This window comes from Natrix helvetica (genome assembly GCF_964273705.1).
Source record: "Natrix helvetica genome assembly, chromosome: 2".
NCBI classification, from domain to species: domain Eukaryota; kingdom Metazoa; phylum Chordata; class Lepidosauria; order Squamata; family Natricidae; genus Natrix; species Natrix helvetica.
In genome coordinates this window covers 278,436,473-278,454,900 of record NC_138552.1, presented here as the reverse complement: position 1 = coordinate 278,454,900, position 18,428 = coordinate 278,436,473, and the positions used below count along the sequence as shown (strand labels likewise).

The following is an 18,428-nucleotide window of genomic DNA, read 5'->3' as shown; positions in this document are numbered from 1 at the left end:
GACACAAGAAGTACAAAGTTCCCTTATTCCCCCTCCCCCCACACAAAGTATCAAAAGGGCGGAAGTGAAATGTCTTTAGTTAGCATCATGCCTTCTGTAAAATGCTGCAACATGCATTATAATCAGATGCATCCTCTAACAAGTATTTAATAGTGGCTCTTTTTGTAAAAAAATAGTTCAGTTTATAAATTAGGAAAAAGGCAACTGGTTACGTTTAATATTCCAAAAATGTAAGTCTTTAGTCTGATGACTAAAAGGTGACGTGATTCCTGATGTCATTTATTTGTTTCACCATCTCCTGAATGTGTTCTCCCCTGAAAGAAAAAGAAATGTTTTCTTTATTTGAGTACTGAGCAAGGGTAATAAGAAAGACAGTTTGTAATTTAAATCTTTAAATTTTATGTATTTTGGTTAGTGCAGTAATTTTTTATGTATAACTAATACCTACAGAGTCTCACAAATTGCCTTCCTCTTACTGGAAATATAATTGGGGGGGGGAGGTTGTATGTCACTCTCTCAAAGCTGGTAAACACATAAATATTTAGGACCTATACAACTCTGGCCAGAACGTAACACTTATATACAGCCTAAGTATAGCAGCTGTCAGCAGCCTAGAAACTCAAGCAAGATGGAAGCCTGTGCACCATGCATGCATTTGCCGTTAGTCAAATATTAATTATGCAAGAAAATAATCATTCAGTTCAACAGGCAATTGACTCACTCCTCTTTCAGAACAGCTTGGATACATTTCCTCTGATTGGTGCTGAGGTTGATGCTCGGCTTCTGTGGACTATTTCCCTTCTCCATTTTTCTCTGCTGGTAATCCTTTTTCATTTTAACCTAGAGTACAGAGAAGCAATACGGAGAAAAAACTCAAAAGTTACTTTTATTGTTCTCATAAAGGAGAATATTTGTAGTTCAGGGTTGAAATGAGGGATCCTTGGTGCTCTCTGAACTTGCTTGTTATCTTGCAGACATTTCATTACCCTAACTAGGTAACATCATCAGTGCTAGTGAAGAGTGTTGTTTGCTGTCAGTTTATATTCCAATGTCTTGCCTATCTGTGTGGATGGGGGAGGTCTTAAGAGCTTTTTTTGGTTGGGCTGTTTACTGATGGCTCTTTGGCAGTTTCTTGATTGGGGTTTTGCTTTCTTGACTATTGGTCTGAAGTTAACCTAGGAGTTAATCTATGCTGATTCGAGAGCTGATTACTGGTGGCTGATTTGTCAGAGAACCAGGGTTCTAGAAATTCCCTACCTATTTTATTGTTGCAGTAAGTACAATGTACGAACTGCAACAATCACTATGTAGACCAGGGATCATGGCCAGCAGGCCAGATGTGTCGTGCACTGCCCACGCCTGGTTTAGCAAAGGGGGGGGGGGTGAGTTGCAATACGTGACAACACCATGGTGATGCGAGTTTCACATCCCTGGTATATACGAATTGGCAGAATGCATCCATAAACACCAACTGGCAGTCAGAAGACAAGAAAATTCTTCAATTTCACAACATATAGACAGATTTAACCATAGTTTCAATTGGGAAAATCCTAGACCAGGCCAAGTCCAAAAATGCCAGGGAATTTCTAGAAGCCTGGCACTCTTGACAAATCAGCCCTCAATAGATGCATAGACATTAACAACATCTGAAAAAGAGATAATCAACCAGCCCAAAAGGGAAAGAGTCAGATCAGCATAGATTAACTCCTAGGTTAACTTCAGACCAACAATCAAGTAAGCAATACCCCAATCACGAAATGGCCAAAGAGCCATCAGTAACAGCCGGACCAAAGAAACCCTAAAACCGCCCCTTCCCACACAGACAGGCAAGACACCAGAATATAAACTGACAGCAAACAGCACTCTTTAATAGCACTGATGATGTTACCTAGTATGGGTAATGAAGTGTCTGCAGAATAACAAACAAGCTCAAAGAGCAGCAAGAACCCCTTATTTTTCTAGATATGCCACTTGCCTGCTTGATAGCATTGCCTAAATGCCGCAGTTGTTCTTGTATTGTTTGTAGCTCCTTCTTCATATCCTTTTCACTATCGGACAGGACAGGCAGCTGTGAGTGGAAATTACGGAGAACTTTCTTCATCCTGTAGCCACAAAAAGAATGTCAGGTTTCTAACAAGGGGCTATGGAGGTGGGGATTTGCTATGCATTTTCAGACTACGTAACTAAGTATCTTCTCAGAATATTGCTACACTTGTACAATATATAGCCATTCCTTTCAAATTTACTTGTAGATTTTAGTTTCTTATTTGGTGAGGTGTGATGTACGCTTTTGTTCAAAAGTAAATTCGTTTCATTTTGATAATTAAATATTAGCAGACTTATTGGTCATTCTAGCTGTTTGATGTTTGACAAGGAAAAAGAGGTACAATAGTATACCCTGTTTCCCTGATAATAAGCCCAATCGGGCTTTTGAGCACATGGGCTAAAATGAAGCCCTCCCCTGAAAATATTGCAACACAGCAGCAGCCATGAGGTTACCATGCTCGCTGCCTCCTGCACCTCAAAAATAATAAGACCACCCCGAAAATAAGGCCAAGCGCTTATTTCAGAGGTTAAAAGAAAATAAGACCCTGTTTTATTTTCGGGGAAACGTATTAAGTAATTTTTAGAAAACTAACAACCCCTTTTTTCTAAAAAGCTAAACACTGCTAAAGTGGTTTTCATTGAGCTAAACAATAATAATTGACTGGTTTGACTTGGCAGAATCTGCGAACCCAGTATGTTTATCTGGTATTTAAGTGAAACAGTTCCACAGGTAAAACTGCTTATCTATTTTCATTTTGCTGGGTGTGTAGCTTACAAAGGCCTTTCCATAAACTTAGGTTTCTTCTATAATACACATGTATAATAATTTAGAAAGTACTTCAGTTTAATGACTAGGCTTCTAAGGAAGTCTACAACACTTTCTTTAGCAAGAAGTTAGATAATTGCAGTTACTTCAACTAATCAGAAGAGCCTATAGTAAGATATCCTCACCTGTTCACAATATCCTCTTGTTTCTCTTTGGCTTCTTCATATTTATCAGCCAAACGCTCTGCCATCTCCCTCAAGGTTTTCCTTTATGAGAATACAAAATATTATTTTCAGGACAGCACCTTTGTTTTTTTTTACACATTGCATTTCAATACACAAAATGTATTTATTCCTTGAGTAATTTCATTCAGTTTCTAATGGATACATTCATTGCAAATCAACTTCGATGATCCCTAGTAGCAGCATCTACGAGGAACCAGAAGAGCACTAAAATACAGAATGTGCAACTTGACTTAAGTTTCACCTAAAAGGAGCGAAATGTTAGGCCTGGTAATCTTAAAGAGGAAAAGGTTCAAAAGCATCCGTCCAAACACAATAAACTCAACAAACTAAGCTTTCCCCTATGCCTGGACGGAGCAACATAAGGCTTCCTTAAATGCTAGTATACAACTTCCTTTGTAGGAATTAAAATTCTTGGGATAGGAGAAGAAATAGGTTCTCTACCCTATGCGTTCCTTTGTTTACTGTGAAACTTAAGACAGAAACTTCCTCCCATAAACCTGAGATACTTTGTCACCATGGACAATGGTTAGAATATTGCACCCAGCAGATGCATGCTTATGTTAAGCTTGGTTAGATTATTTCATAGTTTAGCAAGTTGTATGAACAATCCGGTTAGTGTACGGTTCAGTTTTACAAACTCAGAAAATGGTTTAATTAAGTAACCAGGTTGAGATTCAGCAACCTGGGTCAGTAGTCATACCAATTGCTCCCTATAATGCCTGGCCCTCCCAGTCTAAGACAGGTGAATTTGTCTTGTTCAGTAGTACCTATTAATATACTGTATGGCAATAGCTCTCCAAAATCATGCACAAATCTACAACCTAAGTCCCAAAGGTATTTTTTCAAAGGGCAACTGGACTTCCTTGGTTTTTTTCTTCAAAAAAGTTTCACTTCTCATCCAGAGAGCTTCTTCAGTTTCACTTCTTGATGAGAAGTGGAACATTTTCAAGGAAAAAAAGAAACCCCAAGAATGACTCATTGCCTTTTGGAAAAGCACCTTTGGGACAACCATGACTTGGATGACTTGAAGATCTCCATAATCATCTATAACCCAAGCCATTTGAGCTATTGAATGTGTGTGAATCTGAAATACTTTCTGTACGACAATATTCTGCACCATTGACTTTTGCTACTTCCATGAGACAATCCAGTACTTGGAACCAGAAAACCCATTATAATTCTTTGTGTAGTTTTGCTCTAAAATCTAAACCGTTCCATCTAACTATAAGACAAGTTTCTTCTGAAATTGATCAATTCTGGATCTCTCATAATTCTCATTGGTGGCAGCTATTCCATACAGTTAAATGAACGGCTTGTGTTGCAGCTAGACAAAGAACTACCAGTAGTAGTGAGAACTCATGCTGAACTTGTTTCTCCTAACATTCATCTCCAATTCCCTGTCTGTCATTTAGACTGTAAAAGCCCTAAAAGTAGTACAAATTGTCCTGTTCAAATAACAAGTCTAAGATTCTTTTTGGCTAAGAAAATTTACGTGGTTTAAATCAATAAAGGAGAGGACAGGAGGGATGGCTCACAAATGGGTTAGCCTTTACCTTTCTTCTGCACAGCTGATTAGATCCTCCAGCTGTTTTTTTTTCTGTTCACGCAGCAATTTCACTCTGAGGCAGAGAAAAGATTGAAAGTTAGATGGGAAACAATGCCACAATCTCTGCATATTTTGTTTTCTTCTAATCACTATTGCATAAGATAAACACCTAAGGTAGTGATGGCGAACCTATGGCACGCGTGCCACAGGTGGCACACAGAGCCATTTGTCAGGGCACGTGAGGCGCTGCCCTGTCAGTTGGCCAGCATACATGCGCGCGCTGGCCAACTGAGTTCACCCTTTTTTAAAGCCATTTTTCGCCCTCCCCAGGCTCCAGAGGCTTATAGGAGCCTGGGGAGAGCAAAAAGAGCCTCCCCTGCCGCTCCCCCCGGAAGCCCTCCGGAGGCTTCATGAGCTTCCCTGAAGCCTCCGGAGCGCAAAAACCTGGCCCTACGGGCAAACCGGAAGTTCGGGAACTGACTTACTGTTTGCTCGGAGGGTCGTTTTGACTGCCCCGGAGGCTTCAGGGAAGCCTCCTGAAGGTCCCTGAAGCCTCCGGAGGGCATCTGGGGGGGGCAGAGGAGGCTGTTTTCGCCCTCCCTAGGCTCCTATAAAGCCTCTGGAGCCTGGGGAGGGCGAAAAAAACATGAAAAATTGGGGGGGGGGGTGTCGTGCCTGTAGTGTGCGCATGTGCACTGGGGGGGCGCATTGCATTATGGGTGCGGCATGCCTGCACACGACCTCCCTGCGCTCCCCTCCCTTATGGCACGCGAGCCAAAAAAGATTTACCATCGCTGACCTAAGGCTTTAATATTTAAAAGAAATTAAAATATTCAAAAATGACTATTAACTCTTCTATTCCAAGGACAGAAAAATGTCGAAATATTAGGTATAGTTAATGTGGAGAAAATGGGATTTCTTTTCATTTGTAGTGTGTGTTAGATAAATAAATCACTGGGGAAGCAGAATAAATGCTTTTCTCAGAATAATACACATTATTTTTTAAAGTAATATGTAGGTTTATCAGTTGTATTACACTTAAGTCAGCCGAAAATCAAGACTAGGGCAGGCAGTAAATAAAAGATGATTCAAAATTCAATTTTAGACCTTTACTGAAGTTTTTTGATAACAGTCAGAATAGTTTATTTTCATAAATATTGTTATATACATGTTGGAAATCATTTAAGTGTCCTTTCCTGAAACATTGGATCCAATAAAAAAAATTAGTGGCACTTTGAATTATCCTCTATTTTATTTAGGGCAGCAGAATCTTAAGACCCCCAAACCCTCATTTTAGTCACTGTAAGAAAATACTGAAATGGCTTGCTACATTTAGACATTTAGAAACAAAGAGCCACGGTTACCTTCGCTGGATTTCATCTCGAGCCAGGTCCTGTTTTAGAATATATTCTTCCCGGAAAACTTGTGTGGCTCTGCTTAGAAGCTGAAGGCATTCTTCTGGGGGAGGGGAAGACTCTTTATCTGCAGCTCTTTAAAAAAAAAAACCAAAGCAAACATGGGACATCCAAGCTTGGAAAAGGATGCATTTACATGGCAAAAATATACATATGCATACATACGTATATATAAACATCTCCTCTGAGGGAGATGGACAGTTAAAAAGTATGAAATAGATGATGATAGATAGATAGATAGATAGATAGATAGATAGATAGATAGATAGATAGATAGATAGATAGATACAGATATTGAGCACCTCATCTAAAGTACTCAAAGAGAGCAAAGAATATTTAAATCAATGTTTGTTTGTTTGGATTTATATGCTGCCCTTCTCCAAAAGGACTCAGGGCGGCGAACAACATTAAAAAACACACATCCCAAAAGTTAAAAAAAAATTAAATCCATATCCAAAAAAACAAACCGAATTTAAAAAAACAATACATTTAAAATAAGTTAAAATTAACAGGCCAGGCCGGCTTGCTGGAAAAGCCAACTTTTTAGGGCGCGTCGGAAGGACCGGAGGTCAGGGATTATGCGAAGCTCCAGGGGCAGCTCATTCCAGAGGGAAGGCGCTCCCACAGAGAAGGCTCTCCCCCTGGAGGTCACCAGCCGACACTGCCTGGCCGACGGCACCCTGACGAGGCCAACTCTGTGGGATCGTACTGGACGGTGGGAGGCTACTGGTGGCAGTAGGTGGTCTCGCAGGTACCCTGGGCCTAAGCCATGGAGTGCTTTAAAGGTCATAATTAATTCCTTGAATCGCACCCGGAAAACAACCGGCAACCAGTGCAGGCCACCTAAAAGGGGTGTAACATGGGAACACCTAGGTACCCCCATGACAACCCGTGCGGCCGCATTCTGGACCAGCTGAAGCCTCCGGGTGCTCTTCAAGGGCAGCCCCATGTAGAGAGCATTGGAGTAGTCCAGGCGAGAAAGGACGAGGGCATGAGTGACTGTGCACAGAGCATCCCGATCCAGGAAGGGGCGCAACTGACGTACCAGGCGAACCTGGTAAAAGGCCCCCCTGGTCACGGCCGTCAGGTGTTCTTCTAAACTAAGCCGCGTATCCAGGAGGACTCCCAGATTGCGAGCCTTCTCTGAGGGGGCTAAAATTTCTCCCCCTATCGTCAAAGATCAATGTTTGATAAAGCTCCCTAAATCAATTCCTCCACCCCTTAGTCAACCAGAAGACACTATTCTACGAGCATAATAATTCAGTGGAAACCAGCAAGATGGCTTCTACTCTCTAAATCTCTTACTAGCCTTGCATGAAAGAAAAAGAACAGATTTAGGGCAATAGCAGAAAAGATGCAAAAACAGCCAAATATAGAATGGGAGATTTTTCAGCCTGAAAAAGAAAAGTCTGATCATGAGTCCACTGAAAAGATCAAGCTCTTGTGATCCATCCCAAACAAGATGCAGTTTGCCAATTGCAGTAATGAGAACTAACAGCCAAAACAAAGAACAGGCAACAAGACACAAACTCTCCCCAAGGCATGGAAAAGGGTCTATCTTAGCACATTGGTGAGGAAAAGCAGCAAAGTAGCAACAACAACAAATCCACTTTATGTCAAATTGGTTTTCCACAAAGAGAAAGATGATGTACTTCAGCAACAATGGATTTGCAGAGGTGCGACACAAGATGTTCCGGATATGTCTCTCAAAGGAGTCCTGTGATTCAGCTAGGATGCGGAGAGGGGTGGTAGACTTCTGTGGCTCTTCCTTGGTGCACAGAAGCGGAGGGCACGTTGGGTGGACTGCGGAACTGTCAAAACAAAGGTCAGGCATCTATTAATATCACCATTCCTTCTCTGCCTTCTTTTTTCTCCCTTTTCAGTAACTTTCTTGGATATTTATAACCCTCCTACCATTGTCAAAAATAATGGCTTGTATTGCCATTGGCCCTTCCTATCCATAACTCTCATGGAGAAAATGTTTATTGAATGTTATAGTTTGCTGCTAATATTTTTAGGAAGAACCCACTAAGGAGTGTTTTCCTCTTTTCTATGAAAACAGACGTAAGAAATCAAAGTGTTTTTTTTCTTCCTATAGCTAAGATACTGGCAAAAAGCGCTGCAGGGCCTACAAAATTGCAAAGAAGGAAAATTCATCCCTTTCTTTTTCATCTAACACACTCTCCAATAAAGCATTCTTATATCTATTTTCCTTCCAGATTGGATTTTTCACAGCAAGAAATCAAAGCAAGATAAATGCTTAAGCCTAGTTTGAGAGACACAATGTTCTTTTACTATGAGATCGAATCAATCTGGAAACCAGGAAAAAGACATATTTTCTATTTGTATTATTGCAGGAAGCAGCAGAGATGCCCCATTCTGTTTTGAACAGGCTACAAAGTTATTGAACTATTGGTTGTAGGCCATGAATTTTGTAGATCTTCACTAGAATACTATAGTTCATAGATATTTTAAACAAAAGACGAGCAAATAAAGTTTATTGTCTTCTGAAGTACTTAAAAGAATTCAAGTTCAATGAGAGCTGGTGCCAGCAAGCATATCACAAAGGAGTTAGCCAAACAACAGATACATAAGGAAAAATAGATATGCTTTCAAGAACAAGGTAATATTGCAATTGAAACAAGGAAATCTAAAAATCCATGTCAACCAAAATCTGAATCCACTATAAATAATCTGAGGAGTACTTTTAAATGTGAACCAATGATTAAGGCTGATTTAACTATTTAATACTGCATTTGAATCTGTGGGTAACCTTGTTAAGATTTGTGGAACAAGCCACCTCAATCTAAAACTGTGTTTCTTAATTTTGGAAACTTTATGGTGGGGGAATTCAACTTCCAGAATTCCTCAGCCAGCATACACGGGAATTCTGGGAGTTAAAGCCCTCCTGTCTTAAAGTTGCCATGGTGTGTGTGTCTGTGTGTGTGTCTCTGTGTGTGTGTGTGTAACCTGTACTTGTAAACAGCAATGCTTTTCACTTGTGGGAAACTCTAACTAAATATGATTCGGGCATAGATTATAAATGGCTTCATACTTACAGAAGAGGCCTGGTAATGCATTCATAGGTCCTGGTGATGCAAACCATTGTCGGGCCCAGAATATCCGAGACAATCCAGAACCCCCTAATTGCAGCAGGTTGTCTACAGGAACAAAACATCTCTTTAAACAGTCTGGCAGTCTTAGTGGCAGAAGAACAGCCATCTTTACTATATTCAGACTAAAAGGTAAAGGCTTCTTCCTCTCTATGGGAAGCTATTCAACTCCATCTGGATGGGCTGCATGACCCACATGTACTGCCTGCTTCTTAAAAAGATTTAGGTGATTATTTCTGGATTCCAGGCACCTTCAGTTCACGAGTCCTGAAAGTGACTTATTGCCTTCCTTTTTTCTAGCACAAACCTTCCTAATCAAACGTTTGGCAACTGTATTTGTTTATTTATACAATTCTCAGATCACCATGGCTCTGGGACGCTTATCATTTGTTTATATAATTTATAAGCACAATAACTCTGGGATGCTTAAAAGAAAAAGAAAGATTACAACTGGAGACAGTATCTCAAGTAGTCAGATATATACCATGATTACAACCTTCATCCTCACTAATCAGCACAATCACTCTTCATGCCTGAATAATGAAGGTTACAATCCAACGTATCTGAAGAATGTAAATTTGGGAAATAAAATGAAAGATCCAACCTACAACGATTCGCTTGGAACATTATTTTTCTTTTAACATACAACTCTACTTGAGCAAGGTAAACGCAGTCCATGTGACAACACCCCACCACCACCATCAGTCTCTATCTCAAACATGTGTTGTACAAAATTATTAACAAAGCCAACACACTCTTCACTGTCTCATATGTTACAACAACTATCTATAACAGTTATTGAGCAAAGGTCTCCAAAGATAAGCTGCATGAAGAACATCAATTGAAGAAAAGGTGGAAGCCACGCTGGCTCCTACCTGCAGGGTAGAGGCTTGGTACACAGGATATGCTCCACAAAGCACTTCTGATCTGCCCCAAGCTCTTGCAAACTGTCTTTGTCTTCTTCATCTGAAAAGCAAGTCCACAAATTTAATACACAACACTAATTCCAATTTGCAGGATTCAGATATCACCACAAACTACCTTATTCATCTGATATATTTTTATATCACATTTGTGTTAAAATATAAAAGAATTTATAAATCTATGGTACATATGAACTATGCATTATAAAAGGGAGATTAAAAAAACATTTAGGAAAAACGAGTTCTCACAGAAAGGTCTGATCCAAGACAGATATACTGCTAAAAGATATAGCGGTATTTGCTTCCCAAATATCAGTGAGAGAGCACTCCAAAGAGTAGACGCCACCAAATTTGAGGGCTAGTTATGAACACATTAATATCTTATCCTTTTAATATATGTTAAACTGAAGGCAATGGCAAGAACCTAAATGTGTATTTTTAAGAAAAAAAGAATTACAAGCCTGGAGGACTAAGTTACTTACCAGAACCAAGGAATTTGTGTAGTTTGTTGATCCAGGGGAGTCCAATACTATGTACACCAGCATCATGTGTGCAGTGATAGCGAGAAGAGCATTTGGGATCTGAGAAACAAGCATGGTTTGTGTTATTTGATGACCAAATGGACACAAGACAGATTTCACACCACATGTACGTGATATGAGTTTTCTTTTTAAAAAATGGAAATCTGCCAGGTTTCTTATATGAAGCAGTTCCATCCTCATGATTATACAGTAAAACAACTTGAAAAATAAGGCAAGGGATTTACAAAAACAATGTTGCTTTGACTATATCTAAAAAACTTTGATATAATTGGAGTAGGAAATTATTAGCCTCTCTTGATTATTTGCCATTACTGCTCAAAACATAAACTGTATAAATATATATTTGCCTTATATCTTTACATACTGCACTTCTTTCAGTGACTCACAACACAATGCTGTGCTTCTTTACTTAAACAATCTACTGTGTTCAACTAAGCCACATTAAGTTGTATAAGAATACCATTTCAAGGTCACATTTGCAACTCTCCTTTTATTTAATTGTCTCAATTGTTCTATAAGGTCATCCAGCCAAAATTAGAATTAACCAGGATTTTAAACTTCTCTGCGCCTGGTATAATGCTAGAGATTTCCAGATGTGTATTTTTTTTTAATTGTTATATGCCCTAAAAGGCAGGTTTATCAGATATTAAATGGACAAGGTGAAAGAGAACAAATACAAGGGAAGTAATGATTCGTGTTCTTACCTCTGTGCAATTTCATTGGGCAGGAGAAATCTGATTCTATAGGTTCTTCCCCTTCTCTGGAAGCTAGTCTCAGAGCAAGTTCCAATTCGACACACTCAAACACATAGAGTGATGGAATGAGGTCAGCTCGGGAATCCCAAGACTTGACAGACTGCAGGGAAAATGGAATGATTATATTAACATTTTTCAAGTCATGATTCCCTTGAGACACATTGAGTTAATACAACAGCATATAGTCTTATATACTACTTTACAGCACTATCTGGGCAGTTTACAATATAAGCATTATTTGTATGTTGGCTCCAACAATCTGGGACCTCATTTTGCCCATCTCAGAAGGTTGGAAGGTTGAGTCAATCTTGAGCCGGTTAGGAACAGAGCTCGGCCGTCCCAAGCTCCGTTTTTGCTGGCAGAGGCACTGTGGGCCAGTCCTTCGCTGTTTCCAGGGCAGACCTGCGGGCCAGATCTAAGCACCCCACAGGCCAGATCCAACCTGTGGGTCGGGGAGGGGGTGACACACCCAAGCTCCACTTTTGCTGACAGAGGGCTGCAGGAGGCCATTGCACCTGAAAATGGAGCTCTGGACAAGCCCCCCCCCCCCCTCAAATACAACCCTGATGTGGCCCTCAATGAAATCGAGTTTGACACTCCTGACTTAGAAGTATTATTCCATGGACATGGAGCAGAATTGCATTGAGTGGCACTCACTTTAACTTCAACCAGTTTAAATGTCTGTCAAGGGTACATTCTCCCGTTTCCAGCAGTCTATTGAATGGTTAGGATAAAACATATTTCTTGAGTAGAGATCACACATTTCAAACTGTTTGTGTTTGAAGTCAACTCTGCACAACAATATAACTGTAAGATAGTGATGAAAAACACTGGAGAAAGCAGAAGCTACTTCCCAGTCCCTCAATCTTCTATCTAGTTTCCCTAGAAGGGAAGACTTTAGCATATTATTTAAACCTGGGGTGAACAGATTAAGAAAGAAGGTGACAAGAGAGTTTCTAAATTATTCTAATGCCTCTCTGAAAGACATCCAAATGTCAAAATTATGAAACTGAAAGTCATCAATTTTATTACTGAATTAAAGCAGTGAAAAGAGCTGGGGAGCAATATGCAACCGATGGGCTGGCTACTCACAATCACTAGAAGGTTATATTGTTTTATTATACCTCAAATTAATATGCAAGATCACTATAAGAAATCTGGAAATATAGCAAATGACTATAGCAGTCAGATGCCTAAAAATACAAAGGTTTTAAGGGTTTTATATTCAGGGCATTTAACCCTCTAGCTCAGACTGTTTCTGGGGGAAAAAAGCTATTTTTGGGGTGCTCGGGTATGGATCTGTTCTGTTGATTAAAATCTGATGCTTTCTTCTGAACAATGTTAGAGCTTACTGCATGCAGAACATTTTGTTTTACCATTGAACTAGGATTCCTCCCATATATCAACACTTTTTCTCAAAAATGCAAACTGTAGCAGTAACATACCATCTGTTCATCATCTTCTTCTCCCTCTAGTACCACACAATGATAAAGCATCCCTGATTCAGTAGCAATCACTAGGATGTTAGGAACACAGGGAAGGCAGAGAACCGCACAAGCATCGTAGCCGTAATTGTCTTCAGCTGCAGGATACATCGGCAATGGGCCCAGCAGCTTGCCAAGATTACTGGTGCTGGAATAACAATTTCAAGACAAGTGGGAAGCTGTTTCATAGCATTAACTTTTATCATCACTGTCCTGCCAAATAAACAAAACTAACTGCTTCATAAAGAAACTTTTCATTGTTTGCTGCAGAAATTGAGTTACTTGAATTACCAGGAGCTACGAATGTTCCATGGTCTCGCATATTTAATATTTATTCTGAGAACAAAAAAATCTTATATTTTATAAAAATTTAATGTAATGTCACTCCTAGAAGCGATCACTTGAGCCGCACTTCAGAGAAGTGACTTAGCGCTAAGCACTTCTAGGCACAGACTGGAAAATACTTAAGATCCTTCCTTCTTTAAACAAATCAAATGTAATTAATCAGACTTTCTAGGTGTCATAATATTGTTGCTTTATTCATAGCCATGAATAAATCCTCCATGTGTTTGCCTTGCAAATTTGCCTTGCATCGCATGCAAACCCTCTTGACTCTCCATCAGTTTCACTGTAGTGCCAAGGAGAGAATATTTCAAAAGCTAATGCAAAACCTTGCCAAAACTGGAATACTCAAAACATATTGAGGCACTGTACCAGTGACAGAAGATAAAATGCGTTATTTAGAAACAGTTGACTTTCATTCAGCCTTTTAAAACAATTTTATTTTTCATTCAGTGCCTTTATAGCCTCCTATATTAAAAAACATACTCTCTAGTGCAGATAGGCAAACAGAATGCCACTAAGTGATCTTTCTCAACCAAGCTTTTACCTGTGCAAGAGATTAATGTAGATCAGAAACGTCTCTCCGTTTTCATACAGGATATACATAGGATATGCCAGCACATCCTCTTTCTCTCTCTGTCCAGTTACATTCTTAGGAAGTACCGCTAGAGGTCCAAAGTCAAATGCCACTGCAGTCTCTCCTATCAACGCTGTATATGTTCTCCTGAAGCAGAAAAGGCAGACAGAGACTTTAGTCTGCAGTGACTCTAAACACAGATCCAGTTTCCAGACAAACAAACAAGAGCTGAGCATGCCTGGAGAGGAGGAAGATTCACTCTTACCCCTTATTAAGTCTCAATGTTTCCTCATCAGCATCTGAAAGAGTTATCATTTTCACAGGTGTCTGGGGTGAACTCAAACTATAAATCCTATTAAACAAAGAAACGTTTTTAATCAACAAAAAAAGCACATGATTATTTCTTCACACTGAATAACTGTGAGTGTATATTTCAATTATGGTAAATAATTTTCCATATTGGTTGGGGCTTTTTGTTGTTGTTGGCAGCAGCAGCAAAAGTATCCATACCAGTGGTGGGATTCAATTTTTTTTACTACTGGTTCTGTGAGCGTGACTTGGTGGGCGTGGCTTGGTGGAAGGGGAAGGATACTGTAAAATCTCCATTCTCTCCCTACTCCAGGGGAAGGTTTCTGCAAAATCCCCATTCCCTCCGAATCAGCTGGGACTCAGCAGGTAGAAAATAGATGGGGGCGGGAACAGTCAGAGGTGGTATTTACCGATTCTCTGAACTACTCAAAATTTTCGCTACTGGTTCTCCAGAACTGGTCAGAACTTGCTGAATACCATCTCTGATCCATACAAAACCAGAGATAGCCTTGTTGCGATCTGTTTTTATGTTACTTTGGAGCTATAACTCTCTTAAATACAATTGATTCAGAACAAGAAAAGGTTACCTTATTGTGTTGTCGGATGTTAATAGCACAACATGAGGCTCCAGAGTCTCACTGGGGTACCAAGCAGCATGCTTCAGGGTCAGAGATGATGAACTGGTGAAGAACCTTTCAGCAATAGGTATAGTGCTGGAAAACACATGTCTGCATTTCAGCCACAAAAAATCTACCATTCAATCACGTGTTCCAATGCTTTAACCAGCAGCTTACATGTTTACAATGACTATGCTATGAAAAGATTTATCTACTGACTTTTGCAGGCCAACCTGCTAATTCTATATCTCTGCTATGTCAGAGACAGAATTAGAATGATATTTTTCGGACTGCTTTCCCAGTTAACCCCTATTCCAAATTCTCCCTGCAACCTCAATCTAATGCTCCCTCCCAAGCCCAGTCCCAAACTGCTTTCCAGAACACTTTCATGAGAAATTTTCTCCAAATGTTTCTACACACCTGCTTTTTCATTGAAATTTTTAGCATCTACCTCCATACTGTAAGTAGGTATAACTGAAATGATGGCGCATTTCCAAAGCAAAGTTCCCTGTGATGATCCAGATAAAGCAAGGCAAACGTAGCACAATAAGATACAGCACTCCAAAGTCTGAAATATCCACAGCTGGACTTTAGGTCAAGTCTAACAAGGGTTATCCTCACTAACCTTCAGGCACCTGTTTGAAGCAGTCCGAACTACTGCTTTTCATAATGCAAATCAGCAATATTCACAAGAGGAGTCAAAAAAGACAAGATAGCAGTGACCAAAACAACATAATCCAATCACTGCCTCTGTATACTTATGTGATGTCAGGAGGGGGATGGATTGCACTGCTGCATCTCCAGTCTTGTCAGTTTGATTCCCACCTTGGAGATGCTATTAAATAACCCGCATAACTGAAAAGGGTCTCTTTAAATATTGGACAGGAGAACATTGGCAAACAAACTTCTATCCAGTGGCACCACTGCATTATAACAATAATCTTGAGGCACTCAACATGATAGAAAAAGAGAATTGATAAAGCAATCTTCGGTGATTCTAAAGCTGATAATCAAGATGAATGGAAATTCTACATACCTACAATTAATGGTTGATTTTCCACCTTCAAATTCAGAATTCTTTCCCCAACGTTTAGGTAACTCCAACACCATTAATCCTTTTGTTCCTATGAGAGCTACATGCTGTTGCATAGGACTTAAAACAGTTTGATGCACTTCAAAGAAGGGTGAATTTATGCAGAGAAGAATCTAAAAAGAAAAACAGGTTTGATTAGTTAGAGACTTTTTCATGTTAGCTTAAGGACTGATACAGTATGCTAAACCTTGGTTTGCTTAATCATGATTTATTGAATAAACTTAAACTATGTATCTTTCCACAATGTGCAAAGTCACAAACCACAATCTACAAAACATAATAACTGTGTTCACACAAAACAAAGCTTCTTAGTCATAGTATTACTAGTAACTGCCAATGTTTAAGGATCAGACTGCAAATAGATTCATAACTACAATACATGACTATGAAGTTGGCAGTCACAAGCAAAAGGAATAATTTATTCTTCCAGCTGACACAGATGTATGATGTATAGTCCTTGGACACTATGGAAAACAATTCCTGGTTTGTCAATGAAGCTTTATACTGTCTTTATTTATGTACCACTTTGGATTCTCCCTGTTTAGCAAAAACTAAATTGCACTTCTCTGTCTCGTCAACTTATGTAAAATACAAACAGAAAAAAATTAGAGGAACAAATCTCACAGAAATTGCAAGGCTTTTTGGAGACTATATTGCTTCACACTACAGGCAAGATCAAGCGTTGGCATTACCATTTTTTTCATGCATCTTCAATCAATCTACCTATCAACTAACCAATATTTATACTACTTTTCATCTAATTGATGAGTCATCCCATAACAAAGTTCAAAGGAAGAGCAATTGTTAATCGTTTTTAATAACATTTTAAAACCTATTTGTTGGGTTTTTTTAAGTATTGTACGCTGCCCAGGGATCACTCTCTTGTGAGATGGGCAGCTATCCAAATACAAATAAATCAAATGTTGCAAAAACAATCCATGTCAGAATTTCTTTATGAGAAGGTGACCTTAAATGCTAAGAATCACCTCAGATGTAAAATAAAATTATATTTTAGCATAATTTAAGGGATCTGAGAAAGTTTGTAGACCTTAACTTTGGTGCCAAACAAGGAGTTCAAGAACAATTGTAGTCAGGGTTTCTCTTACAGATACCACTTGTATGTCTACACACTTTCTTCACTGAATGCCCTCATTTTCCCATGGAAAACTGAACTTTTCTGATTAAACCCAAATTTACATGTTCAATATTGGGAGGGCAAAAATGTTGTCTATGTATATAGCTGTGTGCATGAGATAAATACAGCCTAAAAGAGGTGGATGGGGTGCTCCTACACAGGTGTTGTACAAAGTTTACAGACATATTCGTACATACGGACTTCATACATACAGACTTGAGCAACAGAGTAGTCAACACCAGGAATGCTCTACCTGACCCCGTTGTTACATCCTTAAACCCTCACAGCTTCAACCTTAAACTGTCTACCGTGGACTTCACCCCATTCCTTACAGGTCCGTAAAGGGGGCCTGCATAAGCGAGCTAGCATGCCTACCGTCCCTATCCCCATTTATTTCTACTCATTTCTTTTGTTCATGTCCATGTTTATACTTACACCTGCTATCTTCTACATGTTTGACAAACTAAATAAATGCAAACACATATACCTTCCTTGCGATTGGGAATTTGTTTTTAGATTTAAAAAAAATCAATGCTCAAAGTTAATAAACAGTCTTGCAAAGGGTGTTACAGGTGGTGTATAAAATGCTTTAGGAATTAACAAAATACATGAATTCTGCCCTTTAAAAAAGACAAATCTTATCCTCGTTTCCTTTCCTTGTGCCCATGTTCACACTCATACCTGCTATCCTGTACATGTTTGACAAACTAATAAATAAATAAATAAAATAAAATATTCCTTCCTAGGCAAAGGGTTCCCACAAGGTGAAGCTGGAATTCTTCTAGATCTACTGCTGTAAGTATGCAGGTCCCCCCCCCCCCGCTTTTTTTAAACAGAAGATGGAGATAACATTGGGACAAGCCTTCCAAGAGGGTTTTTTTAGGCTTAGCATCCTTTTTTATTTATTTATTTTTATTTGGTTTCTTTATATTTTCTTTTATTTTTCAACAAGTGCAAGGAAACAAGTATGAAAAACACATGAAAAAATGGCACAAATAGATGGGTAAAATAAGCAAAACATAGCCATAAACACACAAAAAGAGTACATGTAAATGGGACACCATCGCTATGAAGGGGAGCCTCCGTGACTTGGCCTTCCCCCTCTTAAGAACCAGGAGACCCGCTCAAGAAGCGCCCCACCTGGTATGAGGCCAAGCTGTCCGGGTCGTCGCCAAGGTGCCTCAGGCTGAGGACGCAGAAGGCGGCACGTTCTCGGTCCCACAGGAAGAGTTCTCCGCCGATGCCAAACATCAGATCCCTCGGGAGGGCTAGCCTGGCTTGCTCCGTCTCCGGCCCGGCTTCAGAGGCCTGCTCCTTCAGGCGATTCAGCACGGCATGGCGAGGCAGTTCGGCCCACCAATGGTCTCCTAAACCCGGCGACACAGCCGCCGCCGCCGCCATGGTTACTTCAGCGAAGCGAGTTGGAACGTCGGTCGCTTAATTAGGCAGCTAAACGGATCTTGGCTGGCTACCTCATACTGCAGAACTACAGCTCCCAACGTGCATTTCGGCGGCGACCA

The 18,428-nt window shown here is 39.8% G+C and overlaps 1 protein-coding gene across 1 annotated transcript; it reads right to left on the bottom strand.

The window, feature by feature from the left end:
- Positions 1 to 37: 37 nt before the first annotated feature.
- Positions 38 to 18,428, bottom strand: NUP88 (nucleoporin 88). The gene is made up of 17 exons (XM_081940395.1): positions 18,049 to 18,428; positions 15,717 to 15,886; positions 14,651 to 14,776; positions 14,020 to 14,106; positions 13,725 to 13,901; positions 12,797 to 12,983; positions 11,301 to 11,451; positions 10,537 to 10,635; positions 10,007 to 10,097; positions 9,078 to 9,179; positions 7,671 to 7,829; positions 5,968 to 6,093; positions 4,611 to 4,676; positions 2,998 to 3,078; positions 1,976 to 2,102; positions 722 to 840; positions 38 to 314 (listed from the first exon to the last, which is right to left on the bottom strand). Exons 1-17 carry the CDS (start codon positions 18,307 to 18,309, stop codon positions 251 to 253), a joined length of 2,193 nt encoding a protein of 730 aa, XP_081796521.1. The 5' UTR covers positions 18,310 to 18,428; the 3' UTR covers positions 38 to 250.

Excerpts from the sequence above, each read along its gene's own strand:
- NUP88 (XM_081940395.1), bottom strand. The coding sequence starts at position 18,309 with ATGGCGGCGGCGGCGGCTGTGTCGCCGGGTTTAGGAGACCATTGGTGG. Across the intron at positions 9,180-10,006 it reads ACCAAGCCTCTACCCTGCAG|ACAACCTGCTGCAATTAGGG; the intron begins GTAGGAGCCAGC and ends TTGTTCCTGTAG. Across the intron at positions 4,677-5,967 it reads CGAGATGAAATCCAGCGAAG|AGTGAAATTGCTGCGTGAAC; the intron begins GTAACCGTGGCT and ends TCTCTGCCTCAG.